Raw genomic sequence first — 27,797 nt, 5'->3', positions numbered from 1 at the left:
GGAACTCTAGACTTTGTTACTTGCCCTACTTCAATGTAGGGTAGGAAGGGGTTAGACGGGGTTGGGGCGGGGCCAGGGAGCAGGATGCCTGGGTCCCCAGTTCCTACCAGTAAGTCCCTAGGCCTCTCTCTCTCTACCTTGCTCTACCAACTTCACCACCATCTATGCTGCCACCAGAGCCTTAACTCCAGAACAGATTCCAGACTGGAGAAGCTGGAAGGATCTTCCTTCACCTTCTCTTTTGGCCAGGGCCTTCTACACCACCCACCAAGGCCAGCAGGTAAAATGGGACTGTTGGGCATAAAGAAAGGGTGTTCTTTGTACCTAAACCTCCACCCCAGGAATTAAGGGAAAGATCTGAGTCTTGAGAGAAGATGTCCTTAGACTTGGGAAAACAAGTCTGAGACATTTTCCCCGAGGTGAAGAACCTGGAGGTGGGCAGATTCTCACAAGGAGTGTCAAGCAGTGTGGAGCACATGGGGGGGGGGGGGGGCTGTTCAGGTCTCAGGATGTGGAGTCTGGAACCCTGGCCTTGCCGCTGTGAAATCTCCTGACTATGAATTTAAAAGTCAGTGGTGGATGGAAAGCAGTTGGAAAGGGAAGTCCCCAGATGGCAGCAATTAGGAGAGGATGAGACCTTGGCTGGGTGGGCAGCGGCCAAGCTATCCCATCAACAGCCCTGCCTCCTATCTTGGACTCCAGGGTCGGAATGAAGGAAGAAGCTGAGATGATTGGAATGAAGGGAAAATAGAAACAGAGCTGGTCCCGGGGCGGGAAGAAAATGAGAAGCTCAGGATGTGGAGAAAGTGGCACAGACCAGAGCCCTGGAGTAGTCGTGGGAGGGGGTGGAGGATGAGGTTTGGTGAAATGGAAACTGAGGCTTCTCCAGACTGGCAGTTCCCAGAGTTGGGGGTGCCTGGCGCCGGCGGGCGGGCGGGGGTGAGGGGCGGGCAGCTGTGTCGTCAGGAGCGGGGCGGCCCAGCGGCGGCGGCGTCTGCCTAGCCCGTCCCCTCCAGCCCTGCTCGGGCTTCAGCTCCCGCGTCGTGCTTCAGCTCGGATCGCGCGCCCTCGGCAGGCAAGGTAGAGACCCCGCGAGCCCCCGGCCGCCGCCAGCCCTACCCACACGAGCAGGAGGGGCGGGGGTCGCAGGAGGGGACTCCCCGCGGGCTGGGGTAGGGCTGCTGGGCCGAGAAGGAGGAAGCGTGACAGCTGGAGCGGGTAGCTACCTAGCAGGGTTTGCGCCAGGGCGCCGGGGCAGCGGGAGGACTGGGCCAGAACCCGGTAAGCAGCGTTCCCCGCAAACCTTCCCCTCCACGCCTCCCGCTCTCTCGGAGGGATGGTGAAGCTAGGCTCCCAGTGACCTGAGTCCAAGGAAAGTCCGTTTTGGAACCTCCACAGCGCTGCAGCAGTGGAGAAGGGTTCTTGTTTGGCCTCTTGGTCCCCAACTTCCCACCACTCTCCTTTTCACACCTGTCACCGAAAAGTTTCTGAAACTGCCTGGGTCTGAATATGCTTTTCACCTTTAAATGGGGGAAATGAGCTTTACTGAGGAAGAAATGGAAATATTACTGGGCATCTCCACAGCCTCACAACGAATGAGCGAGCCCACATGCCCCAACTGTGCCAACATGGGAACTTCCTCCTGTATTACACAATGACACCCCACCCCCCCCACGCACACACACACACAAACACCACCCCCTTAATCAGGCAACACTACCATCTGTGAGGTTTGTGGAGGCTTAATGAATTTTGAGGCTTCAAGCCAAATGACTCCCTCTCAGGGGCCACTAACTAAACTAGTAACAGGGATGGGCAGGGAAGAATAGACCCTCCCTGGGTCCCAGAAAAGAAGAGGAGGATTCAGGCCCTGGTGTTGTTAAGGGATTCGGAAGTCCAGGTAGTCAAACCTGGGCCCAAGAAGGAGTGCCTGCCCCTTGGGGTTCCTTGCTGGGTCAGCCCGAATGTTCTGGGGGCATAGCTGATTCTTGACTAACAGTAAACGTAGGGGACTTGGAATGTGAGCAATGAATGTTGAAGTGAAAAAGAAAACTAAATTTTAGCACTGGCTTTGAAAATCATATTTATCTCTTGGTTACCAGCAATTTTAGTATTTGATGTTTAAAATAAGATCTAGAAAACCAGACACACTAAGATTCAATGGAGTGGACTAAGGACAGGATATGTAGATTCTGGGCATGACCCTGAGAGAGTTGTGCTCTCTCTGGGCCTCAGTTTTTCTCCTCTGTAAAATATGAGAGTTGGTACCTCCCAGTTCTGAGGATGTTCTAGGATTCTGTCTGCAAGTCAACTTCTAACTTTCTCACCCCAAGTTGGAAGGGGCTGGCAGGGAAACCAGAAGAGGGAAGGGAAGGGTGAGTCACAAATAGCTGGCTGGCAGGCAGTAGACCCCACCCTCCCAGCCCTGGCAGTCGCCTGGACTAGCCCAGGTTATAGCCTCGGGGTTGGGATGGAGCAGGAGGACAAAACTGGACTTGTTCCAGGTCTTAAAGGTCCCAGGATCTTGCAGTTAGCTGCATTTCAACAACAGGAGCAGCTAAACTTTCGAGGAGAGAAGTAAGGAGGACAACTGAAAAAATCCCAGGAGCCCTATGTCCAAGGTCTTAGCCCTGGGCTGTCCTTAGACACTGATACTCTAGTTTCCAGCCACCTCCTCACCCACAGGCAAAGTGCAGGATCCTGCTACTACACGTCTGTGCCTGAGATATGACGGGGAAGGTGTACAGTGGGGCTTCACTCATGCTCAGAGTTCCTAGAATTTATTCCTGGGTCAAAGACATTGTTTTTCCTGATCTCCAGATGTGTTTTCTTTAGGTACCACCCTTGTATAATGCTAACAACAACAACAACTGACATTTATAGAGTTCTGTGCCATGCAGTTGCTAAGCATGTTGCACGTATTATTTAATCCCCACATTGTGACTGATTTCTCTAGGTACCCATTTTACCAATGAGAAAACAGGTTCAGGGAGATGAAATAACTCATCCAATAGCTAGGATTCTAATCCATGCCTACCTAATTCAAAAGTCCATTCTCTTAACCTTTATACTACATTTCAGACCTGGGGGATAGGAAGGGTCATTTTGAAAACAGAGACAAGAGAGAAGTATCATGTCCTGCCATCCCTTGTTTTCTCTCTCCCTGTCACTTTCTCTTAGATTCCATTTCCTAGAATCTTGGAGCTATCTAAGAATCCCCAGGAGTAATCAGAGCAGCTAATTAAGCCTTACAGGCCCCATTAGCCATAAGACCATTATGCATTCACTGCATCTATTGTCACTAGAGATTATAGTCATTGAAAAGGCCAGATGGGTGGAGTCCTTTCTCCAGAATGTCAGTGTCCCAGAACCCTTTTCTGAGTGTTTCCAGAGAGTCCCCAGAAAAGGAATGGTGTGCTACATAGAGGTGGGCAGCAGAGATGTCTCAAGGACAGAGGCTACAGAGAAGATTCTTGCGCTGTCAGAAAGGAAATTCTTGTAAGTCCTGACTGCCTCCTTGAGGTTGACCCAACAAGCCCTAAGTAAGTGGGCAGAGAGGAGGAAGAAGGTCACAGTCTTGGAAGGAGTACAATATAAGTGCTTTTTAGCATTACTCAGTCATTTAACAAACATGTGTTTAACACCTACTGTATGTGCCCCAAATTTTCTCATCCTTAGTAGCAGGATGGACACTTTGGCATCTCATTTAACCATATTTGGGTTAATATTTCCAAAACGTGACTCCCTAACTTTGCACAACTATTTGTACAACCAATATGGAGCACTTATAACATGCTGGGCACTGTTTTAGGTATTGGGGATACACTTGTGAAGAAGACTGACAAGTTCTTGCCCTTGTGGAACTTACATTTTGGTAGAAGACAAACAGTAAACAATGAAGAAAATAAATTAGCAAGATAATTTCCACTTGTGATAAGTTGTATGAAGGAAACAAAGGAGGGTGCTGTGCAAAGAAGGGGGCTACTTTACAAGGGAATGATCAGGGAAGGTCTCTTTGAGGAGCTGACATCTCAGCTTAGGCAAGAAGTCAGCTCTGCCAAGAGTGGGGAAGGGTATTCCTGGCAGACAGAGCAGTAAGTCTGATGGCCCTGAGCAGGAAAGGACTTAGTGTGCTTGCGGAACAGAACAGAAAGGAGGGCTGTGAGACTAAAGGGCAGTGTGTAATGGGGAGAGTGGAACAAGAGGAGGACAGAGAGACAACCAGGGGCTCTGCCACGCCGTTCTTGGGTTTGAACTTTGGTTCCTCCATTTGTCACCTGCCTTGGGAAGTCCCAGCCTCTTTGAGCTCCAGTTTCTTCGTCTCTAGAATGACTATGCCAATAATTTTCTGTCTCATAGGATTTGATTTTAATTGATAATATAATAATAACTATCATTTTTTTGTAGGCCTTCTATATGCTAGGCATTATACTACCGTGTTTCCCCAAAAACAAGACCTAGTCGGACAATCAGCTCTAATGTGTCTTTTGGAGCAAAAATTAATGTAAGACCCGGTCTATTTTACTATAAGACCGGGTCTTACGTAATGTAATATAATTAATATAATATAATGTAATATAATATAATACTGGGTCTTATGTTAATTTTTGCTCCAAAAGACGTATGAGAGCTGATTGTCTGGCTGGGTTTTATTTTCGGGGAAATACCATAGGTACTTTTAACACATTATTTGACTTACTCCCCAAAACTGTGAAAGATAGGTATCATTCTCCCCATTTTACAAATGTAATTTGCCCAAGTCACACAGTGGTATCAGAGCTAAAAATGGAACCCAGATATGACTAACCCTAGTTCTGTTTTACTCCAAAACGGTGCTTCACTGTAGTAACGTGAGATACTGTTATTGCTGTTGTTGAACCCTCAAGGCAAGTTGCCCTCTGCTGCTTGGTCCTGGTGGTCAACATGATGCACGTGATGGCCCCTCCTCGGGCTCTGGGTCTCATAGCTGAAAGGTGGTGCTCCCCAAATACTGCTGGCTAACCTAGCAGGGTAGAAGGAAGACCCCAGAATCCGAGACTCACCCCCTCAGCTCAACCCCCCTGGAACTGGGAAGTCAGGCAGACGCTCAGTCTTCCCTTCCCTCCTTCTAATCTCGCGCTCCACGGTCCCCGCCCTTCCCGAGCCAAGCTCCGCGGGACACAGGCTAGGCGGTACCCGGGCTGGAGACCCGGCCAGAGCTGGTTCTGTGTCGCGCGTCAGAAGCGCTAGAGGTCGTTGCGGGACGTGGGTGGCTGGGGGAGTGGGTGACAAAGCCCCACTGAGGACCGAGGCCGGAGGCGGAGCAAGATGGGGTCGTGGCCCGGGAGGCGTGCCGGCAACGCAGTGAGAACCACCTGGAGGGCCGGGACTGCGGGATCCGTGATGGGAGAGACTGCAAAGATTAGGGGTAGCGGGAAAATCGGTAGACGCAAGGGAGAGACACGCTCACGGAGACATACACACTGGGAAAATGGGGTTGGGGACAGGAAGGTGAGGGTGGCCAGAGATGAATTAAGACAGATGGGGGGGGAGAAATCAGAGAGCTTGAGAAAGATCCAGAAATGAGGAGAGAAAGAGATGAGTCAGAGAAACAGAGGCAGAGGACAGGCACTGTCCCGGAGAGATAGAGACATATGGTGAGGAACACAGGGAAAGGAAGAGACTGAAGGAGAGACTCTGAGACAAGAAACTGACAGAAATAACAGTGGGAGTGGACAATTAACGGAGTAGACAGAACCAAAGAAACTCGTTGGCTCTTTCAGCCACATGCTCTTGTCATCTTCCTCCAGACCTACCCTTGGAAGCGGAGGCCCAGGTACCAAAAGTACTACTACCAAGCTGCCTTTGTGGCCATCCTTAAGAAAAACAGAAAGATGGCCAAGGAGAGGGGCCTAATAAGCCCCAATGATTTTGCTCAGCTGCAAAAATACATGGAATGTGAGTCTTCCTTTCAGTCCTTCAGTTCTGGAGACCTTACCCCAGAGAATCCCTCTTCTTCCTTCTAATTCCCACCCTCCCCGACCCACATCCCCCAGTTTCCCCAGTGGATTTGAGCCAGTCAGCTCCTAAGATACGCTCATGATTTGGAAAGGGAGGAGAAGGAGATGGGGAACTTCCTGGGGTCTCAGATCTCCATCCACCTTCTCTGAAGCTTGACTGCCTGCTCCAAGTTTCAGAGAAGGAAGTGAAGAGGGGCACCACTTTGGAGGATCTGAAATGTTTCTCTCTCTGTATGTCTGTGTATTTTGAAATTTGTTCTTTTTTCATCTCACTTGAATCTTTTTTTCCCTGTTAGATGTCTGGGTGGGATTCTGGCAGAGGGCAGGGAGAGCCGAATCAGGCTAATGCTCTTCTTTCACTCTCTTTACACCTTAGACTCCACCAAGAAGGTCAGTGATGTCCTAAAGCTCTTTGAGGATGGTGAAATGGCTGATTATCTCCAAGGAGATGTGAGTGGCAGCTGGGAAATCCTCTCCTTGACCAATTCCTCCCATCTTTGTTTTTGCTACTCCATTGGGATCCCCAGCTTCCAGAGGTTGTTCTGGGCCACCCCTTGCTCTCCTTCCTTGAGATACCCCAGCATCCATTGTTACGGCAGCTATTGCTTTCAGACAAAGCAAGATATTCTATTAATTCAGGGCTCAGCCCAAGAAACCACACTCCTGTCTTGGATGCTTCTCAGCCCTGTATTTATTGTCTCTGTCCCCACTACTCCCAATTCTTCATTCCCCAACTTCCATCCTGCAGATTCCCCAGGGTAATGCTTGCTCTCATCATAGGCCATTGGTTATGAGGGATTCCAGCAATTCCTGAAAATCTATCTGGAAGTGGATGATGTTCCCAGTCACCTAAGCCTGGCACTATTTCAATCCTTCCAGACTAGTTACTCCTTAGAAGAGACTGTGAAAAAAGGTATGGTCATGTAGATGGGACTGGGCTGGGCCTCCAGAAGAGAAGTCAAATTAGTGTGTGTTTTGGGGTGAGAGTTGAATTGAGTCATATATTAAGGGCAGGGTTGGGGGCGAGAGGTGGAGGTTGGCCAAGCTGGTCTAGGAGCTAGAAGAAGGAAAAATTAAAGGGAAGAGTTGAAACAAACAAAGAGAAGAGCTAGAAGTGGAGGACACCCAAACCTCAGATCTGCTGTACTTTTTGCAACCAGATATGGTATGTCTCAGTGATGTCTCCTGCTACTTTTCCCTTCTGGAGGGTGGCCGACCAGAAGACAAGCTAGAATGTGAGTTGTCATTCTGGACTGGGAGAGGGGAGGAAAGGTGAAGGGAGAGAGGGTGTTCCCCAGCCTTCCCTCATTTTTTCAGGATTCCTAAGCACTGACAGGGTCAGACAAAGGTGGGGTCTGAGAATGGGCCCATTTCCTCTGTTCCCCCAGACTCCTTATACCTAATGCCATCCACCATAGTAACCCCAGTTCCCATGTCTTGTACATTTTCATGTGGGTGGCCTGGGGTGTTTGGGGGGTATGGAAGGTATGTACTGTCTCCCCTATCATGTTCACTAAGGGTGGAATCCAGGCCTGTTTCCCCTCCCTTTTTGTCTTCTTTTCAATCCCAGCCCCAAGCTTTGGGCTCTTCATCCAAAAGGTTTCTCCCCATCTCTTTGTTTCCCCTGTATTCTGTTGTGAATTCTTTGGGTATCCCTCACAAACTGATCCTGGCCCCCCTAAAACACCCCACAGTCACCTTCAAGCTGTACGACATGGACAGAAATGGGATCCTGGACAGCTCAGTGAGTTGGGGGACCTGTATGCTGGGCAAGGGAGTTTGTGTCCATTTGTCTGTGCTCCTCTGTCCCAACTCTTCCAGGATCTTAAGAAGCAGAGGAAGCTAAAGGGAGAAGTTGAATCCTCTAGGACTAAATTTGGGAGTAGTTTCCAAGCTCTTGACTCCTAAAAGAGGAGGCTGGAGGCATGAATTGGGGGCTGCCTTGCAAACATATGAACACACATAGACACTCATTTACTTGGCAGAGTCACCTAAGAATGATAGGTGGGTTTGGGGGTGGAACCCAGGAATCCTGATTTCTAGAGAATGGTTTGGTTAGTGGTAGAGAAGTGGGATATGGCTTTGGCTCTTACCCTCTTGACCCCCAGGAAGTGGACAAAATCATCATACAGATGATGCGAGTGGCTGAATACCTGGATTGGGATGTGTCTGAGCTGAGGCCGGTAAGGCAGTTCTTCCTTCCTGCCCCTTCTTACACCTCTCCTTGGTGAGTCCTGTATATACTTTACCCCATCGCTGAGAGGCAACCTGGTTCCCTTGGCTAGGATGGCTGGACTGGGTGTCCTAGAGGGCCATGGAAAGGTGTCAGACTCACACCAAAAGTTCCCCCACACACCCTGTTCTCTGCTCAGATTCTTCAGGAGATGATGAAAGAGATTGACTATGATGGCAGTGGCTCTGTCTCCCTCGCTGAGTGGCTCCGGGCTGGGGCCACTACCGTGCCACTGCTAGTGCTGCTGGGTCTGGAGATGGTGAGTAGGAAAGACTTTGAGGAGGGGTAAGGCAACTGCCATGGGTTTTGTTTGCCAGAGGTTGGCCCTCTAAGGGCTTAGACACTACTTAGCATCTGCTGTGCCCTCCCAGACCCTGAAGGACAATGGGCAGCACATGTGGAGACCCAAGAGATTCCCCCGACCAGTCTACTGCAACCTGTGCGAGTCGAGCATTGGTCTTGGCAAACAGGGGCTGCGCTGTAACCGTGAGTGATGGGGCCTGGTAGTGTGGGGGGGGGGAAAGGGGCAGCCCAGCTATCTGCCGGAACATGGCGCTCTGAACTTAGCGAAACCTGGGTTTGAATCCTGGGCTCTACCACTGACTAGTTGTGTGACTTAGTTAAACCTTAGTTTCCTCAACTGAAAATGAGGTGATTGTGAGCATTAAATAAGTTGATGCAAGAAAAGTGCTTCACCCAGTGCATGTACCTACTTTAAGCCTGCAATAAAAATTAGCTACTGTTATTGTTATTTTTATATCTGGGCCTCCTTTACATTATCCAGCTAGTTATTGGCACATGGATGGAGTGGGGATAGGCATGTGGTAGCAATTGCTCTTTTGGGGGAAGAGTGAGGAAAGGGCATAGGTCTTGGAGGTAAGCCCCCACCCTAAATTTCTATTCTGTACCACACCCTCACCGCAAAGGGTTGTATGTCTTGTTTCAGTGAGTGAGGAGGAAATAGGGGGAGGGGCTGCAGCTAAGGCTCTGACCTTCCCTCTCGCCCAGTCTGTAAGTACACCGTTCATGACCAGTGTGCTATGAAGGCCCTGCCCTGCGAAGTCAGCACCTATGCCAAGTCTCGGAAGGACATTGGTGTGAGTGATCCCGTGCCCACCCATACCTTGGCCCTGGCCCTGGCCCTTGGCCCATTGCTGCCCTCATCCCTTCTCCAGCCCTTGCTCAGACCCTGTCAGACAAGGGATTGCCTTTCTCCCCAAGGTCCAATCACATGTGTGGGTACGAGGAGGCTGTGTGTCTGGGCGCTGCGACCGCTGTCAGAAGAAGATTCGCATATACCACGGCCTCGTCGGGCTGCATTGTGTGTGGTGCCACCTAGAGGTGAGTTCGGGAGCTACCCCTCCAGCCTCTGCCTTGGGGCCTCTCCTTAAAGCGGCCCTCTCTCCTCCTGCCATTCGGCTCGCCTCCCCGATGGCATGTGCCATACTGTCACAGTTGCCCGTGCTCCAAAGGGCTCTCCAGTACCAGACCTCCAAGTTGAGAGGTGACGGGTTCACTCCATGATTTCTCCATGTCCACCTTGTCTTTCAGATCCACGATGACTGCCTGCAAGCCATGGGCCATGAGTGTGACTGTGGGCTGCTCCGGGACCACATCCTGCCCCCATCTTCCATCTATCCCAGCGTCCTGGTGAGGCCCGTGGGCAGCAGCCGGCAGGGGACAGGAGTGCTTCCTCGATTTAAAAACATACATACATACAAAGCCATTTAGAGCAGAACGGCTATACTTTTAGTATTCAAGTCAGACTCTCATCTGTTTAGGGATTCACACACAATCCAGTTTTCTTTCCTCTGTTTCTCTTCCTTCCTAGGCTTCTGGACAGGAGCATAAAAGCAAAATAAGCCAGAAGATCGTGGATGATTTAAATTTGAGCACCTTTGAGGCTCTGCGGGTACAGGGCTGAGAGGCTTGGGTTTCGTGGTGGGAGCTTGTTTTTCTTTGCTGGAGCCCCCTTTGGGAGAATGAAGTGGGGAATCTGGGGAAGGGTGCCTGTTCTCCAGAAGCCCCACCCTGGTAGGGGAGGGGGAAAGTATCTTGGGGGAAATGACAGCCTTCCGTCCGGCTCTAGGGCCATCTTCACTCTAACAAAACCTTACGTTCCTTATCCTTGTTTTCTTTCCCCATGCAGATTGATCCTGTTACTAACACCCACCCACTTTTGGTCTTTGTCAACCCTAAGAGTGGTGGAAAGCAGGGGGAGAGGTGAGAAGCGCTATATTGGGTCTTCTAAGATGGAGGGGGAGGACCGACAGAGGTTGGGAATCTGTGTGTATGTAGAGGACATATCTTGAGGAGGATATCAAGAGGGTGGGGTACAGAATCTCCATCCACTGCCATGAGCTTTCCCTTTTCCCTCCCACAGGGTGCTTTGGAAATTTCAGTATCTACTAAACCCTCGACAGGTGTTCAACCTCCTAAAGGATGGTCCTGAGCCAGGGTGAGTTTCAGTTGGGGGTTGTATCACACAGTGTTTGTGTGTGTTGGGAAAGAGCAGGAAAGAATGCATGTTGGTAGCAGAGGGCTAGGGGACCCCAAGAAACCAGAATTCAGAATGCTGCTTTTACTAGGGTCACTAGGTATCCCCACCTCTGTGGTCTCTGCTTCATCTTTGTTCCATTCTCAAAGGATGAGATACCAGTTTCTCCCTAACCACTGAGGAATGGCTATAACTTTCCTCATTGTAATTTTTCTCTGCCCTTAGTGGAAACAAGTCTTTTGACAAAGGGGAAGGAGATCATATGTGCAGAAAAGAAGTAATCTGCCTGTCCAGGAGTTTGGTAGCCTTGGTCTTGCTATCTTTCCTCATCTTCTCTCTCACCTTTTGTCTCAGGCTTAGATTTTTCAGAGAAGTTCCTGATTACCGGATTTTGGTGTGTGGCGGAGATGGCACAGTAGGATGGATCCTAGAGACCATTGGTCAGTGCAGGGAAAGGCTCTGGGCAGGGCACTGGGCAGTGAGCTTCCAGAGCTAATTCCCTTCATCCATCCCTTCACCTACCTCCCCAGACAAAGCCAACTTACCTGTTGTACCTCCTGTCGCTGTGTTGCCCCTGGGCACTGGAAATGATCTAGCTCGTTGCTTAAGATGGGGAGGAGGTAAGTGATTAGAAATTGTTTTCCTGGGGGTTGGGTAGAGTTAGGTTGGAAGGAAAAGGCACACCTAGAAGGCATCTAGGCATCTGGTGTACAAAGAGGGTTGGGGATGTAGAGGCACAGATGAGTGGGTACCAAAGTGGATTGTCCCAAAGGAAGAGAGCTTTGAAAGAAACAAGGACCACAGTCTGAACCTAGAAGGGTCAAGGATGGCAGTCCTATTCCTGTAAATCTACAAATATCCTATTTCTCCCCACCGACTCCTAGGGCTCAGAGCATCAAGGAATATGGGGGTTACAGGGAGGACAATGTGGGAATGAGGAAGGTTGTATAAGAGCTAAGTCAGATGCTGAGTGATGGCACTAGCAGGGAGCTTGACCGCGATTAATTCATTCAACCAGCTAATCAAGGGCATTCATTCATTCATGATCATTTCTTCCCATCTATTGTAACACTCTCCTGACTGCACTCCCATTTCTAGTCTCTTGCTCCCTTCAAAGAGAAAGAGTTCAAGGGATGGTATTGGTAGTTAAAGAGGTCAGTGTGGGGCAGGTGGAGTTTGAGGTGTCTTGGAGTTGAGGCTGTTGGACTCACAGTCCAGCTCTGAGGTCTTGCAGAGAAGGAGTTCTATAATAGGGGTCGGCTAAGGAGAGTGAAAAGCATTTTCGGTGGAAGAAGTTGTGTAAAGCCAGAGGAGCCACCAACAACATGGTGGTGCTTTAGGGAAAGTGTGAGTCATTCATTGTGACTGGAACATCGGGTACAAGGTGGGCAGTGGGGACAGGAAGGACTGAGTTGAGCAGAGTCCATATGATGGAGGGTCATGAATGTTGTGCTAAGGAGTTTTTAACTTTACCCTGCCAGAGACTGAAAGCTGACAGCTCACAGAAATGATTTGTATCATTTGCCTTGCAGTATTTTAACTTTTTGACTTTGGTTATTTCTAAGAAATGGGTCATGTATACTTCAATTCACCACAATCCCCTGGGCTTGCCTTTGTAACCTGAGGCATTTGAATGTGTAATTTCTGAATCGTGGGGAACTCTTAAACTCATGAAAGATGTAACTAAAAGAAAAAAATAGGTGTGTGTGTGTGTGTATGTGTGTGTGTAAGTATAACTCTATTTAGTAAAATTTCTCTCTATGTAAAATATTATTCCAGAAAGTAGGAATATCTCTAAGTACATATTATAATTTAAATCTTTTTTTAAAAAAAATACATTTTATTGGGGAATACTGGGGGAACAGTGTGTTTCTCCATGGCCCATCAGCTCCAAGTAATTGTTCTTCAATTTAGTTGTGGGTGGAGGGCACAGCTCAGCTCCAGGTCCAGTTGCTGTTTTCAGTCTTTAGTTGCAGGGGGCACAGCCCACCATCCCATGCGGGAGTTGAACCGGCAACCTTGTTGAGAGCTCTTGCTCTAACCAACTTAGCCATCCGGCCACCCGATATAATTTAAATCTTGTATGTAAAATATGACCAATTTTTTTTGGCCAGTTCTTAAATCCTCAACATCTGACTCTGTTTTCATTTACGGTATTAGACACTTTGAAATCATGTATTTCGAGTCTTCACTGTGTATTATGCAATGAGACTCTCATAGCAGTTTCTGTTATGCAACTGAATCACGAAAATAATGATATAAATATAGCACTAATGAAAATTTGTGCTGATATTGAAAAAATCATAAGATGTGAAGAGGGGGTGATGCAAGGAATATTCTGTGGGAGCTCTGTGGAGGATGGGTTGGAGGAAGGAGACAGGGTAGGAAAGTACCTGTCCTGCAATAGTCTAGTCAAGAGATGATGAACACAAAAGCAAAGGCAGCAGCAGTGGAGTTCATGAGGTAGAAACCACAATGCTTGGTAACTAATGGGTTGTGGAGGAGGAGGTAAAGACAAGTCTAGGACACTTTCTAGGTTTGTAGACAGTAGATGACAGTGCCATTTACTAAGATAGGGAGTATAGGAAGAGGACCAATTTAAGAAAGAAAGACAGATTTGGTTTTGGACCTGTTGAGTTGAGGTGTCAGCGCAGCACCCAGATGGAGAAGTGTGGTGGGTAGTTAGAAATCAATATTAGGAATTTAGGATAGAAGTCACGACTGAAGATATATGTTCGAGAGCCATCGGGTCCTGGGAGGCAATTAACATCCTGAGAGTAGATGAGTTACCCAGGGAAAGAGATAGGAAGAGAAGGTGGGCAAGGACAGCAAGATCCTGCTAAACACTCTGTTTAAGAGCTGAGCAGAGGAAGATAAATTATTAAAGTAGTCTGTATTAGTGTCCTATTTCTGCTATAAGAAATCACCACAAACAGTGGCTTAAAATAACACAAATTTATTGTCTTGTAGTGCTGGAGGTCCGAAGTCCAAATCAGGTCCCACTGTGCTAAAATCAAGGTGTTGGTAGCTGTGTTTTTTCTAGAGTCTCTAGGAGAGAACCCCTTGCCTTGCCTTTCCCAGTTTCTAGAGGCTGCCTGCATTCCTTGGCTCACGGCCCCCTTCCAACCAGCAATGTTATCACTCCAACCTCTGCTTCCACTGTCACATCTTCCATGACTCCTCTCTTGCCTTCCTCTTTCACTTATAAGGACCCCTGTGGTTACCTTGGGTCTACCCAGATTATCCAGGATAATCTCCCCATTTAAAACTCCTTAATTTAATCACATCTATAAAGTCTCTTTTGCCATAGAAGGCAGCAGATTCTGGAAATTAGGATGTGGACATCTTTGAGGGCCCATTATTCTGCCTACCACAGAAACTAAGAAGGAACAGTCAGAGAGGTCTCTCTGTAACTTAGAGAGTGGTAGTTTAGAAACCAAGTGAGGAATTTCATAAGTTAAAATGAGAACTAAAGATATACTATTGGTTTTGGCAGGAATCATTGGCAATCTTTGCCAAAAGAGTTTCAGCCGGGTGGTACGATGAAAGGCAAATTATAGTGGGTTGAGCCATCAGTGGAATGTGAGGATGTGAAGACCCATTTTTGTAATCCTTTTTGTTTTCCTGATTACAAAAATAATACGTGTTTGTGGTAAAAAAAATAATTCAAACATTTCAGATACACATGACAAGAAAGTGAAAGATCCCTGTAATCTACTCCCTAAAGTTTTGGAGTCATTTCTCCATGGTTTTCTTTCTAGACACATACTAATATATATTTAAACAATGAGGTCATTTTATAGATTTTTTTTCTTCTTTTTTTAAACTAAACAGTTCATTTCGGTTATCATCATATTTCAACACATTCAGGTTTGTCTCACTCTTTTTATTACTGAATAGCATTCCATTGTGTGACTATGTCATCATTTATTTACCCAGTCCCCTACTGATAGACATTTGGGTAGCATTCAGTTTTTTATTACAAACCATGCTGCAGTGAACACCCTTGCACATCTGTCTCTGCACACAGATGTGATAATTTCTCTAGGAGAGATTTCTAGAAGTGGAATTGCTGGCTCAAAGAGTGAACATTTTACATTTGATTATTTTCTTTAAAAAATACACAAATAATACATCAGTACATTTTGACTAAAAAATTTTAAAAAGTGAAATGTGTAAATCTTTACATACAGGTTTCCTCTTCCCTACCCCTCACCTCCCAGAGATAACACCTCCCACTGTTTCCTGTTTGCGCTCATTTTTCTGTTTTTACGTGCACATATGCATACATAACACACTCAACTTTTAAACAAACATAAATAGGATCATGCTACCCAGATTGTTCTGGTTTTTCTTTTTTCATTGAATAATATGTCTTGCAGATCTGTCCATGTTAGTACATATAGATTTCATTCTGTATTCAATAGCTGCACATTATTCCATGGCATGGATTTGCCATAATTTATATAACCTTCCCCTACTGATGGGCATTTAGATTGTTTCCAATTTTTTACTGTTTTAGAAAGAACCTCAACAAACTTCCTTGTACATCCATCTCTGTGCACATGTGTGTTAGTTTCTGTAGACGAAATTCCTAAAAGTGGAATTGCTGTATCAAAAGATGTATTGGATAAAATTTGATAACATTTGGATAAAAATTGCCAAATTGCCTTCCAAAAATGAAATGCCAATTTATGCTCCAACTAACAGCAAATGAGAGTGCCAGTTTATTCATAATGTCCTTAACACTTGGTTTTCTTAATCTCTTTGTAATTTGTCAATCTGATAGGCAACAAAAAGTTACTAATTGTTTTAATTTGTAATTCTTTTAATTATTATTAATATTGAGCATCTTTAATATGCATATTGGTCATTTGTATTCTTCTGTGATTGGCTTGTTTCTGTTATTTGCCCATATTTCTATTGACTGTATAAACAGCGATTTGTGAACTTTTTTTGAATATTGGGGAAGTTAATCTGTTATATGTGCTATAGCTATTTTCTCCTGATTTGTATTTGTTTTTTTGTTTGTTTGTAGGTATCTGTTATTTATGTAATGATACAGAAATTTTTAATTTTAATATAATTGTGCTATCAATCTTTCCCTTTTTTGATTCCTAGTTTTATATTGTGCTTTAGAAAGGCCCTTCCCACTCAGATTATTAAAACATTCTCTCATGTTTTCTTCTAATAAAAATTCTGCTTCCTTTTTTACATTTAAATTCTTGATCCATCTTGAATTTTTTATTTAAAAAAAATTTATTACATTTATTGTGGTGACATTGGTTAATAAGATTATATGTTTCAAGTGTACAATTCTATAATACATCATCTGTATACTGCATTGTGTGTTCACCACCCAAAGTCTCCTTCCATCACTATATATTTGATCCCCTTTACCCTTTTCTTCCTCCCCTCAACCCCCCATCTTGAATTTACTTTGGTATAAGGAATGACTTTTACACCGAGCACCATTGATTGAATAATCTATCTTCTCCACTTATTTGAAATGTCATCATATACTAAATTCTTATACATACTTGGGTCTATTTCTGGGCACTCTATTCTTTATTGAACTTTTTATTCTATTCATTGTGCCAGTACAGTATCACACTGTTTAGACACTATTGCTTTATACTGTGTTTGATCTGGTAGAATGAGGAGAGAAAGTGTCAATGGGGGGAGGTGGGAGGAGAGAGAGAGAGAGAGAGAGAGAGAGAGAGAGATTTTTTCCATTCATCACTCATTTTTTTATTTTCCTGGCTATTTTCTCTAATCTTCCAGATGAACTTTGGCATTATTGTTAGATGTGTACATACATTGGGAACAATTATCCTCCATGACAGTGTGGAGAAAGGGTCAGCAAGGTCTGTGGGACATTGGTCCATGGGAGCCATCCCCAAGCACCCTGCCCTCCCACTGGCAAGGGCTGGGAGGATATGCAGAACCAGGGCAGAGGATCCCTGGGAATTTGTGGAGCTGGGAGCTAAGAGGAGGTCTCTTTGGGACCTGGGACTCAGTGATAACTTGTCTTCTCCCCCATCCCTAGGGTATGAGGGACAGAATTTGGGGAAGATTCTCAAGGATTTAGAGACGAGTAAGGTGGTACATATGGATCGATGGTCTGTGGAGGTGATACCCCAACAAACTGAAGAAAAGAGCGACCCAGTCCCCTTTCAAATCATCAATAACTACTTCTCCATCGGTGTGGTCAGTGGAGTGGGGCATGGGGAAAGGGAGGAAGTGGAGGTTAAGCAGGCAGAGGCTGGAGGAGGGCAGACTGGGAAGGTAGAGGTTAAGGGAGCTGTGACAGGGAAATTGGGGGTGGGGTACAGTGGTGAGTTGCAAGAAAAGAACATGGGACATGCTGCTCCCAAATGGGGGAGTTAAAGAAAGTTCTGTGCTAAGGGGAGGCAAGCCTCTGATTTTCCATGCCCTGAACTCCCCAGGATGCCTCTATTGCTCACCGATTCCACATCATGCGAGAAAAGTATCCTGAGAAGTTCAACAGCAGGTGAGGGAAAGTGGGAGAGGGGTGGGCATACACAGGGGCAGGGACAAGCCTGTGGCCAAACCTCACCAGAGCACTTGGATAGTGACACCTCTAGGAAACCCCTCAGCCCAAAGCTACCCTGTTCCCCACGTGACAGGAATCAGGAGGTTGATGCCCTTCCCTGTCACTTGCCTACCCCTGCCAGCCTGTGTAACTTGTCCCCTCCCTACTGGGCCTTATATTGGGGCTGACACAGAATGAAGAACAAGCTATGGTATTTCGAATTCGCCACATCTGAATCCATTTTCTCAACGTGCAAAAAGCTGGAGGAGTCTTTGACAGTTGAGGTGGGTGTGATAAGACCTAACCTATGTCCTTTTCAGCTTTTTATACCTTAGTTTCTCCCTCCACGGGCACCCTCAAGAATTTCCCGTATCTTGAACCTCTACTTTGACCTCCCAGTTCTCCAGTTCTGATTTCCCAAGTTCTAAGATATAGTAGTCCCTATTTCTCTCCATTCCTTGCAAAACTCCAATGTGTCTTCTGGTGGAGGGAGGGGTCACATCCTTGATGATGACAGAGGTAAGGATCTGTTTTCTCCTCCCCTCAGATTTGTGGGAAACCACTGGATCTGAGCGCCCTGTCTCTAGAAGGCATCGCAGTGCTGAATATCCCTAGCACGCACGGTGGTTCCAACCTCTGGGGTGATACCAAGAGACCCCATGGGGACATCCATGGGATCAACCAGGCCTTAGGCGCTGCAGCGAAAGTCATCACTGACCCTGACATCCTGAAAACCAGTGTACCAGGTGGGAGCTGAGTGGGCGGGCCTACGGGGGGAGGTGTGACTTTTGAGGCACCCTGCTTCTGTGAAACCTATCTCACTACTTTCCATCCCCAGACCTAAGTGACAAGCGGCTGGAAGTAGTAGGGCTGGAGGGTGCAATTGAGATGGGCCAGATCTATACCAAGCTCAAGAATGCTGGACATCGGCTGGCCAAGTGCTCTGAGATCACCTTCCAGTAAGGAAAGCTCTGGTAGGGGCTCTGCGGGAAGGAGGGGGGCCAGCAGCTCCAGGGTCATAGGAATAGTGGAGAGGGGCTGTACTAGGTCTTCCTCACTACCAAAGGGTCTCACAGCCAACCTAAGAAACAGTTTTGGTATTTGGTTGGTAAAGAAATCTCCACCAATCTGCCTTGGCCCCCACAGCACCACCAAAACCCTTCCCATGCAAATTGATGGAGAACCCTGGATGCAGACACCCTGCACAGTGAGTATTGCCTGTGCCTGCCAAAAACGGAACCCTCGCGCTCATGGATCCTAAATCTCCATTCCATAGCGTTTGTACTTCCTCCCGAAGTGTTAAGTTGCCCTGTGCACCTCCTGTCACATCCTGATGTCTCAGCCCCTGGCCTTCCTACCGTGGCCTCTCTAGGACCCCGGCAACCCACCCTGAACCCTACAGATCTTCCCCCAAATCTCCCGGCCCCAGCGCCAAGGCTCTACGTCCCGCCTCTGAGCACGCCCCCTTCCCTTCCAGATCAAGATCACTCACAGAAACCAGATGCCCATGCTCATGGGCCCACCCCCACGCTCCTCCAATTTCTTCGGCTTCTTGTGCTGAGAGGGATACCTCGGCCTCTAAGCCGGCCTTGAACCCACCTCCCTGGACTCTACTCCCTAGGCTATGTGTGCTTCTGCCACACCCTCCTGCCAGCTCAGGGGAGTGTTCCTTCACCCTCACAGTATTTATTATCCTGCACCACCCCCACTCTTCCCCATGCACATGTGTGCATGCACGTGCACGCTTGTGCGTGCACACACACACACACACACACACACACACACCACAAACACATACACTGAAAGTGCCTCATCAGAATAAAATGACTTTTTCCCCCAAATGGGATATCTGTTAAGTAAATGGTATACCTCCTTCCTTTATACCTTCATTCCTTAAATGACAGACTCTCCCAAGAAGCAAGGAAGAAAACAGCACCAGGTTCTGAGTATTTATTTCAGGTAGTGGGCGTCTCTAAGGGGAGACTGGAGAAAAGAATAGGCATTGCCATCCACCTTGGGTAAATCATGGCATCACGTGAGATTACTCAGACCTGCTGCTGCCCACTAAGGAGGGGGCTGCTCTCACCAACGGAGCAAGAGCGGAAGACCTGGGGCAGACGCAGCCAGTGGGTGCTACCATGTGGCAGCTGGGGAAGGAAGATAGATGAGCCCTGCTTCATAAGTCTGCGCCTAATATTGGGAGAAAAAAGGGGAAACTGGTTAGCAATGGACAAGGGCAGCCTGTCTGCATCTCCAGAGGACACACCCATATCCCAGGTTTACTTAGCCTTGATCCTAGCTCCCTCCCCTTCTCCTCATAGACAGGGTTTATCCCCTCTTGTTTCTATGGTAACCTCAGTCTATTCCCCTCTGCCTATGAGCTTCCCTGCTTTGAGGACCTGGCACTCCAGGCCTGAGGATCTGTCCTCGCAAGTGGAGAACTCAGTTCACCCAACCTCCTCCACTCTTGATATTGCTAATAACAACAGTCATCAATTTCATCATTTATTGCATTCTTGCTTCAAAACCAGATGCTTTGTCCACATTGTCTCTAATGCTGACAACAGCCCCATAAGGCAGGTATTAGTTTTCCTACTTTTCAGAGGTTCAGAAAGATTAAACTATTTCCCCAAGGTCCCATCATCAAGACTGCAGCCCAGGCCTGTTTAACTTCCAAGTCTGGGCTTTTCCTGGACACCATACTTCCTCAAAGGGAGTGGTGATTCCTTTTCCCTTTGAGGAAGAGTTAGTAGTGGTAACAGGGAATAAGGGATTGTGAGCTGGATGGTGGGGTCCTCACCTATATATCAGAGATGCAAGCACCACAGCCATCAATACCAGCAAGATGCCCATGAACAGGGGAGCCTGCCCAAGGCCTGCTTCTTGACCTGTGAGTGGAATTCCAGGCATTGCTTCAGTGTCTGCTCCCTGCCAAATAGCCTCTGCCCCCTCCCCTTCTTTATTTCAGCTCTGTCCAAGTACCTACCAGGCATGACAAGCTGGGTGCTGACCATTGCCAGGCTGTTGGCATCAGCCAAAGACACATTGAGGCAGTAGGTCCCCGAGCCACCATTTAGTACCTGGTGCAGAACTAGCTGGCAGGCTGGGCTGGGTGCCACAGGCTGACACAGCCGCTGGGCAGGGGGCTGGCACCCTGGCGATGAGATGTCCATACAGGCTTCCTTGGGTAGCCTGGGAGAGGTGTCATCTCATGTCAGGGATTCTGGGAAGGGACACTAGACACCAGAGAGCAGGGCAACAGTCAACCCAGGAGTTCTCGGGGCTACCAGTAGGATACTCACCCGCCTTGGCAAGACACAGTCAATTCAAATGCATCCCCTTCGCTGGATGGCACAGCCTGCAGGATCTCAGCATTCTCAATACCCTCTGCAAAGTTGCAAGATTAAGTCAGGGATTCCTCTCTCAGGACTTCCCAAACATCCATAAATAGGAAAGCCCTAGGCTCTTTCCCTAATCTCATTCCCGTGCCTTCAGATGAAAACCCTGGGACTTGGGTATTTTTGTCCAGGTGAGTAACTCCTTCCACTGGCAGCCTGAAGCAGCACACACCTCCCTCCACCAGCCCCCCTTATATGCAAGACTCACGGACAATGTCCAAGGTGAGGGAAAAGGAGCCATATCGATACAGAACACAATCGAAGGGGACTTGTCGCTTCACCAGCGTTAAGGTGTCTGTGCCATCCAGCAGGGGGCTCTGGGAGCCTGGCAGGAAAGTATTGAACAGGCAAAGTCAAGAGACATGATACACCTGGAAAGAGCCTTGCAGGCATTTTCCCAGGTAGACTCAGAGCTACTGAATCCAGGCTTGGAATTAGACAAGGCCTGGGAAATCTCTTTTTATAAATAAGGAAACAGAGGATCTGAAGGAGAAATAACTGCCCCAGAGTCACATGGGGGTAGCACTGGAGTTTCAAAAAATGCCAAATGTTTATCACTCTCCACACTGTGCCAGGTCCTGGGCTAGACGCTTGACATATGTTAACTTACCTAAATGTCACTATCTCATTCCTCCCTTTTCAGTGTTCCTAGCACAATTCAGGGTTGACCTGCTTTGGGATAGGAATCCAGAGGTGGGAAATGGTGTGAAAATCTGGGAAAGATTTCTATGCATTTACACTTGAACAGAAAATTAGACAGAAATATTATGTAAATGATCAGTCTGTGCCCTGCCCTGCCCCTCAGGGAACAGCTCTCCTCAGGGATACACAAGCAATAAGCTCTCTCCCCAGGGCCTAGGGGAAGACCCTGACTTCCTAAACTCCACATCTGTTCCGTGTCATTAAGAGGGACCTGAAGGCTTTAAAACCAGAGAGGGCTCTGAGGGGACTCCATCAGTAAGCAATGATTGGGTAACATCTGGGTTCTGGGTATGTCTTTCAGCTCTTTGGTAACAAATGCCCCAGTATGAATAAGCCTCATTCATACTGACCCTCTTACCTGTAATACCTTCTGTAGGCATGAATGGGCTGGCATCTGGACCCTCAGGCTCAGGTGTGGATACCTCTCCCGCTGTGGTCTCCATCAACTCTGTAGTTGTTACCTGTGCAACTGTGGTTTCAAAGGGCTCTGCAGTTGACACTTCAGGTGTCCCTGTGACCTCTGCAGCTGGCATCTCTGCAAGTGTGGTACCTATGACCTCTGAGGTTGGCCCCTGCTCAGGTGTAGTACCTATGCCTTCTGCAGTTGGCACTTGCACAGGTGTAGTGCCTATGACCTCTGTGGTTGGCACCTGCACAGCTGTGGATCCAGAGGGTTCAGCAGTTGGAACCTGACCAGGTGTAGTACCTACGACTTCTGCTGTAGGCACTAGCCCATCTGTGGTGCCTGGAATTGGGGAGGAACCACAGGAGGTGAGAGGAATGGCAGCCTGAAGTACCACCCGGGCAGTGACTGGGCCAGACTCTAGGTAAGTGTGAGTGACCATAAGTGCCCGAGAGATCAGGGTCCCAGTGCTGTCTCCAAAGTCCCAGGTGTAGGAGAGGTCAGCCCCAGACAAATATCCACTGGGGTCATGGAGCTGGATGGCAAAGATCAGAGGTTGATTTCTCAGGAAGCGCTTGTTCCCTCCATCCAAGGCCTGCATCTGGGACACGCTCACAGAGAAGGGCACCTGGTCTAGGATTGGAACAAAAAAAGGTGAGACCCACACCTGGGCCACAGCTTCTCCTTTCACAGCTATACTCTCCAGCCCCAAGCTGACTAGCCATCCCTTCACTGGCTCCAAGCCCCACATTCCTCTGCCCAGGTCTTCCTGGCTCTGCCCCTCTAAGATAATACACAATTTCTCCTTTCCCCTTCAAGTCCAGCCAGGCCTCCCTACCTTCTTCTCCTGCCCTAGGACTGGCGTTGGCACTTCCTAAATCCTTACCAGTAATAATGAAAGCGGAGCTGGAGTGGGCGAGGGGCACATAGCTCTGGGATCCCCGGCGGTGGTAGACTGTCACTTCCATGGTGTGTGTGCCCATCGCTGCTGTGCCTGTCTCAATGCTCAGCCCAGACACCGGGCCTCCCAGAATTTGCCAGTATTGGCCTGAAGTTTTTGGAAAGAAAAGTAGGGAGGGGTGGGGGTTACTGGTCGAAGAAAACTGAGGGGCCAGATTAGAGACCAGGCAACAGAGAAGGAAGGTCAAGAGATGGATCGAGGATGATTAGAGGGTGTTATGGAAGGTTGTGATATGGGGGGCAGGAAAGGGGTCCTAATGAATGGTTCCATGGGATGTGACTATAACTGGGAAAGGGATCCCAGAGAGAACTATAACAGAGAGAATTGGAGGGGGCTAGGTGCTATGGAAGAGAAAGGAGCCACGGGGAAAATGATTAGGGAAAATCACAGAGCTTAATGGATGGGACCAAAAGGAAAGGGGGTCAGGTAGGAAGAGGTGAATCCGAGTGTAGATGACAGGCCAGAGCAAGGAGTCCCTCACCCCAGGTCTTCCAGACATAAACAAATCTTCTCCTCCGAGACCATGGGTCAGATGGGCAGGCCCCCCCATCAGGGAAGATGCAGGTATCATCAGGTTCCTGGGGATACACTGGCTGTCCTATCCACACCTGGCTCCCTGAAAGGTAGAGAGTCACCTTCGAACACTGGCATTCCTTCCTGTACACCAAAACCCCCAACGTGGCTCCCAGAGAGGGGCTCTGGGAATACTCCCGAACTATAAAGTACATTCCCCTTGGTATAATACATTTTGGTTGGTAGTGGGAAGAATGGAAACTACAATTAAAGAGTCATGTGTATATATTTACATACGAAAGAGATTGCAAGACCATATATCCAAATGTTTAGAGTGATTTGCTCTAGCTAGTGGGATAAAAATAACAGCACCAGCTAGCATTTATTGAGCCTTTACTATAGGCTAGGGCAGGCATCATGCTAAATTTATGTATTATCACATTTTAATCCTTACAGCAACTTTTCAAGGTCGGTATCATCCCCATTCTGTGGATAAAGGAATGGTAGCACAAAACAAGTAACTTGCCCAGGGTCACATACTAGTAATAAGTTTACATCCAAGTCCATTCAACTTCTGGTCCACTGAATCTTCTGTCCCCCATTTTGGGGACTATAATTTTTTTCCTTTTTTTTAAATTTGTGTTTTCTAATTTTTCTAAAATGAATATGCATTACATATATAATCTGTTTTTTTAAAAAAGTAGAGGGTAAGGGGGCATTCCCTGAGGTCATTGGGGACACCAAGGAATCTGAGCCCTAGAAATGAGGGCCAGCAGTAGAGAAGTACTCACCATTGATGACAGTGTTATTGGCCCAGATGACCTGCCCGTCTGGCAACACTTGTTGGCTTTCAGGGAAGTGCAGGGTAATAGAGAAGGAGGCATTTGCCCCGACCAGCGTAGGCCCATCATTACTGACCTTCAGGGCCACAGGGCCACCTGGGAAGGGCGGCTGCATTAGCTGGGACTCCTTGGCTTCCCCTCCCCATATGCCTTTCCCTCTCCTCTCTTCCCAAGCTACGTTCCAGCCAGTTCTTGCTCCTCTCCCCACCTCATTCCTACCATGCCCTCCCCAGAAATTGCCAAGTTCACACCTCTCCAGCAGTCAGGCCCCTGTATTTCTGTCCACTCTGGATATAGCTCCCTGTTCCAGGCTTTAGTTCTGAGCTGCCTCGAGACAGCAGGCCAGTCCCAGTCGTTGGGTCCTAAAAGGAAGGTACCATGAGGGTCCTAGGATCCTTACTCAGTCCCTTCTCAGGAGATAACACTGTCCCATGTTGCCCCACTCATTCTCACATTTAAAGTGCATTTTAATGTGCTGAATACCCACCATGTACTAGGCACTGTGCTAGGTACAAAGGACTTAAGAAGTGACTAAGACATGGCCCTGAAGGGATCCAAGGTAAAGTATAGGGAATAGACATATACATATACATAAATTACTATAATTCAAGGCACTGTTTAATATGAGCCATAGCCAGACATACATGAAGTACAACAAAATGACAGACTAAACAGATTAGTTCCACTCCAGTGGATTGGGAAAGACTTCAACGAGGAGTTGGCCTGTGAGATAAAGCACTCCAGGCAGGAGGCCCAGCGTGAGCAGCACACATGGAGACAGGGAAACACATGGCGTGACAGGGAACTACTAGCGATATGGTTGATGCACATTGTGAGAGATGAGGCCAAGAAGATGGTTTGGGGGCTTTGAGTGTCAAATGAAGGAATTTGGCCTTCATCTTGCAGGCAAGGCCATCTCAGAAGGTTTTTTTTGTTAATTTTTTTCTTTTTGAGATATAATACATATACATAAAATTCACCCTTCAGAATCTTTTTGAATATAATCAGATTTGTGTTTCAGAAGGGTCACTATGGCAAGCAGTGAGGAAGATGGATCAGAGGCAGGCAGAGGTTGGGGTTGGGGCAGAGTAGACAAAATTATGGCAACTGACTGAGTGGCCTGAGAAGAAGGGATATGATGGATCCCCATATGCCTTACCCAGATCCAACAACTATCAAAATTTTGCCACATTTGCTTTATCTATTCTTTGTTATTGTTATTTGTTTGTTTTTTGGCTAAAGTATTTAAAAGCAAATCCCAGGGTGGCCTGGTGGCTCGGGCAGTTGGAGCTCCATGCTCCTAATGCCGAACGCTGCCTGTTCGATTCCCACATGGGCCAGTGCCAGATGGCTCAGTTGGTTGGAGCGTGGGCTCTCAACCACAAGGTTCCCGGTTCGACTCCTTGATTCCTGCAAGGGATGGTGGGCTGCAACTAAGATTGAACATGGCACCTTGAGCTGAGCTCCCGCTGAGCTCCCAGATGGCTCAGTTGGTTGGAGCACGTCCTCTCAACCACAACGTTGCCATCCCGCAAGGGATGGTGGGCTGCACCCCCTGCAACTAACAACGGCAACTGGACCTGGAGCTGAGCTGCGCCCTCCACAACTAAAATTGAAAGGACAACAACTTGACTTGGAAAAGTCCCGGAAGTACACACTGTTCCCCAATAAAGTCCTGTTCCCCTTCCCCAATAAAATCTTTTAAAAAATAAGAATAAAAATTAAACAAATAAAAGCAAATCCCAGACATCTTGTTATTTTAATGCTACAAATTCAGTTTGAATCTGTAAAAAAAAAAAAGAATATTGAATAAGCATTGTCACTTCACACTACACAAAATTATCAAAACCAGTCCATATAAAATTTCATAAATGTCTAAAATTGGCATTTTATGATTTTAAAAATCAGGATCCAAAAAGTAAGCACAATTTTTTAGAGCTGCAGGTGGGCAAGTATGAATAGAATATTTCCAGAATACATTAAGGAACATAGTAAAAGAAACAGTTGAAACAGCAGCATGAATGAGGGAGTCAGATCAAGGAGAACAGTCTCAAAGTCTGTAAGACCAGGAATCTAGAGCAAGAAAGAGGGAACTGGGATCTGATGTATATATTTCAGCACAGCAGAAACTATCCTCGTTTCATTTCTAATTTGTACTGGAAATCTAATTTGATTCTGCTGGGGGAGGATCTGGAATTATCTCATTGAGCATCCCACCACTAGAGCAAGAGAATCATAAGATGCCCCATTCTTTTTCCACTCCCAACCCTCCCTCAGAGTAGCACGGGACATTCCAGACCCTCTCACCACCCCTTGCCCCCACCCCTTTGCTCCTGTCACGAGGCCCCAATCCCCCAGAGCCCTTTCATGTGATGCTCAGCTGAGACCCCTCTCCCTGTCTCTTCCAGCCCCAAGACAAAAGCCTGGGCTGTGTTCACTCATCTCCATCCCAAAGAAGGGAGGTGGTGCCTCCTTACCCTTCTTATCCAATACCACATTCTCTCACTCCTCACTTTAAATATTCTATCCCTAGTAACTGAGACATTTCCTAAAAGAATCTCCTACTCATTTTACCCTCTTGGAGCCCCTGCTCCAGCTCACTGCCCAGAGGGCCAAAGAACTAGGGCCACGAAGACCCATTATCCTCTTGCCCTTTCAAGCAGATGGGAGTATTTTGAAGCTCAGTCCCAAATCTCTATGTGAGGAGGGAGGTCAGGTGCCCATATCCTCACTAAATCAAATGGGTGGGAGAAGCCTGAAGTGTTGCCAGTATCTACCATTAGGAGAGGGAAAAGCAGAGAAGGTGTGCAACCCCAAATTCACACTTATTCATATCCACACACTCCACACTCACCTTCTGTGGTCCCCACAGCCAGAAGAGCACCCATCACAGCCACATGGAGAAGGCATTTTCTCTGCATCAGATCCATCCTGTCTTCCTTCCAGCAACCAAAGGTGCTGGGGGTGGGGGTGCCTAGGACAAGCCCCTATATAAGAAAGGGGTGCTCATTTGCATAGCCCTTCCTCCTCTCCTTTCAGAGGACGCCTGGGCGGGGCAAGAGGACCAGAGAAAGGCAGAACTAACAAGGGATCCTGGTCCCCGGACATCCCATTATTCAAACAGTTCCTGGTTTCATTAGGTCATTCTCATCTTGACTGAAAAATAATTAATTGACTGAAAGGCAGCTACATAACACGTACCCGACACACACAATTCATCATGGGAGAGTGAATCAATCTGTTGAGTCAAACTAGGAACTCTTAAAAAGACCGAAATAGAGACCCTTCATCCAGAAAGAGACAGTATCAGAGTAGGCTGAGAGGCTGAGGCAACGGCTCCTGCGAGGCCCAGGAAACCCTTACAATGAGATTCCCAGCTTTCTGCTTTTCAAAGGAGGACCCCTGGGCCAGGTGGAATTTAATCTTAGATCAATAGACATTTTCCCTAAGGGTTATGAAAACGGAGAGATCAGGAAATCCCTACAAATTCAGGACACAGGTAGGAAACTCGAGCCTAAATCAGGTACTTGAAAAAAAGTGCTTAGTCTCGGAGGTAGAAACTTGTCTTACTGCTGCACAGAACCGAACTTGCGCGGGGCGGGGTCATTTGCGGCGAGGGGCGCTGGGTTAGCCCCGTCCCCTCTGACGTTGACCAATAGGAAAGGCTAGGGGCGGAGCCAGGGAAACGCGGGA

The 27,797-nt window shown here is 47.6% G+C and overlaps 2 protein-coding genes across 8 annotated transcripts; one reads left to right on the top strand and one right to left on the bottom strand.

Annotated features, from left to right (window-relative positions):
• Positions 1-84: 84 nt before the first annotated feature.
• On the top strand, positions 85-21,111 carry DGKA (diacylglycerol kinase alpha). Of its 6 annotated transcripts, none has more exons than XM_019742348.2 (24): positions 85-280; positions 5,790-5,937; positions 6,376-6,449; positions 6,780-6,912; positions 7,160-7,234; positions 7,694-7,743; positions 8,108-8,182; positions 8,372-8,491; positions 8,604-8,718; positions 9,241-9,329; positions 9,454-9,573; positions 9,784-9,882; positions 10,064-10,144; positions 10,382-10,455; positions 10,616-10,690; positions 11,084-11,169; positions 11,260-11,349; positions 16,779-16,939; positions 17,179-17,243; positions 17,479-17,569; positions 17,833-18,031; positions 18,124-18,244; positions 18,432-18,492; positions 18,763-21,111. In XM_019742348.2, exons 2-24 carry the CDS (start codon positions 5,874-5,876, stop codon positions 18,844-18,846), a joined length of 2,202 nt encoding a protein of 733 aa, XP_019597907.2. In that variant the 5' UTR covers positions 85-280; positions 5,790-5,873; the 3' UTR covers positions 18,847-21,111. The 6 variants fall into 6 exon arrangements, 5 of the variants coding, with proteins under 5 accessions (XP_019597907.2, XP_019597906.2, XP_074181687.1 ...); XM_019742347.2 differs by lacking the exon at positions 85-280 and adding an exon at positions 941-1,080; XR_002138216.2 differs by lacking the exon at positions 85-280 and adding an exon at positions 4,989-5,343 and having other exon boundaries at positions 18,124-18,259; positions 18,763-18,840.
• On the bottom strand, positions 19,221-27,693 carry PMEL (premelanosome protein). Of its 2 annotated transcripts, none has more exons than XM_074325587.1 (12): positions 27,675-27,693; positions 26,959-27,091; positions 24,356-24,466; positions 24,054-24,200; positions 23,231-23,365; positions 22,675-22,836; positions 21,744-22,421; positions 20,892-21,008; positions 20,588-20,672; positions 20,272-20,477; positions 20,086-20,173; positions 19,221-19,475 (listed from the first exon to the last, which is right to left on the bottom strand). In XM_074325587.1, exons 2-12 carry the CDS (start codon positions 27,032-27,034, stop codon positions 19,331-19,333), a joined length of 1,950 nt encoding a protein of 649 aa, XP_074181688.1. In that variant the 5' UTR covers positions 27,035-27,091; positions 27,675-27,693; the 3' UTR covers positions 19,221-19,330. The 2 variants fall into 2 exon arrangements, with proteins under 2 accessions (XP_074181688.1, XP_019597909.2); XM_019742350.2 differs by lacking the exon at positions 27,675-27,693 and adding an exon at positions 27,306-27,665.
• Positions 27,694-27,797: the final 104 nt, after the last annotated feature.

Source organism: Rhinolophus sinicus, linkage group LG02 (genome assembly GCF_036562045.2).
Source record: "Rhinolophus sinicus isolate RSC01 linkage group LG02, ASM3656204v1, whole genome shotgun sequence".
NCBI classification, from domain to species: Eukaryota; Metazoa; Chordata; class Mammalia; order Chiroptera; family Rhinolophidae; genus Rhinolophus; species Rhinolophus sinicus.
Note: the sequence above shows the minus strand (reverse complement) of the source record. Positions and strands in the feature narration are given on the sequence as shown.

Excerpts from the sequence above, each read along its gene's own strand:
- DGKA (XM_019742346.2), top strand. The coding sequence starts at position 5,308 with ATGGGGTCGTGGCCCGGGAGGCGTGCCGGCAACGCA. Across the intron at positions 7,235-7,693 it reads ACCAGAAGACAAGCTAGAAT|TCACCTTCAAGCTGTACGAC; the intron begins GTGAGTTGTCAT and ends AACACCCCACAG. Across the intron at positions 16,940-17,178 it reads ACTACTTCTCCATCGGTGTG|GATGCCTCTATTGCTCACCG; the intron begins GTCAGTGGAGTG and ends TGAACTCCCCAG.
- PMEL (XM_019742350.2), bottom strand. The coding sequence starts at position 27,326 with ATGATGAATTGTGTGTGTCGG. Across the intron at positions 23,366-24,053 it reads CAATAACACTGTCATCAATG|GGAGCCAGGTGTGGATAGGA; the intron begins GTGAGTACTTCT and ends TCTACCTTTCAG. Across the intron at positions 20,174-20,271 it reads CACCCAGCTTGTCATGCCTG|GTCAAGAAGCAGGCCTTGGG; the intron begins GTAGGTACTTGG and ends TTCCACTCACAG.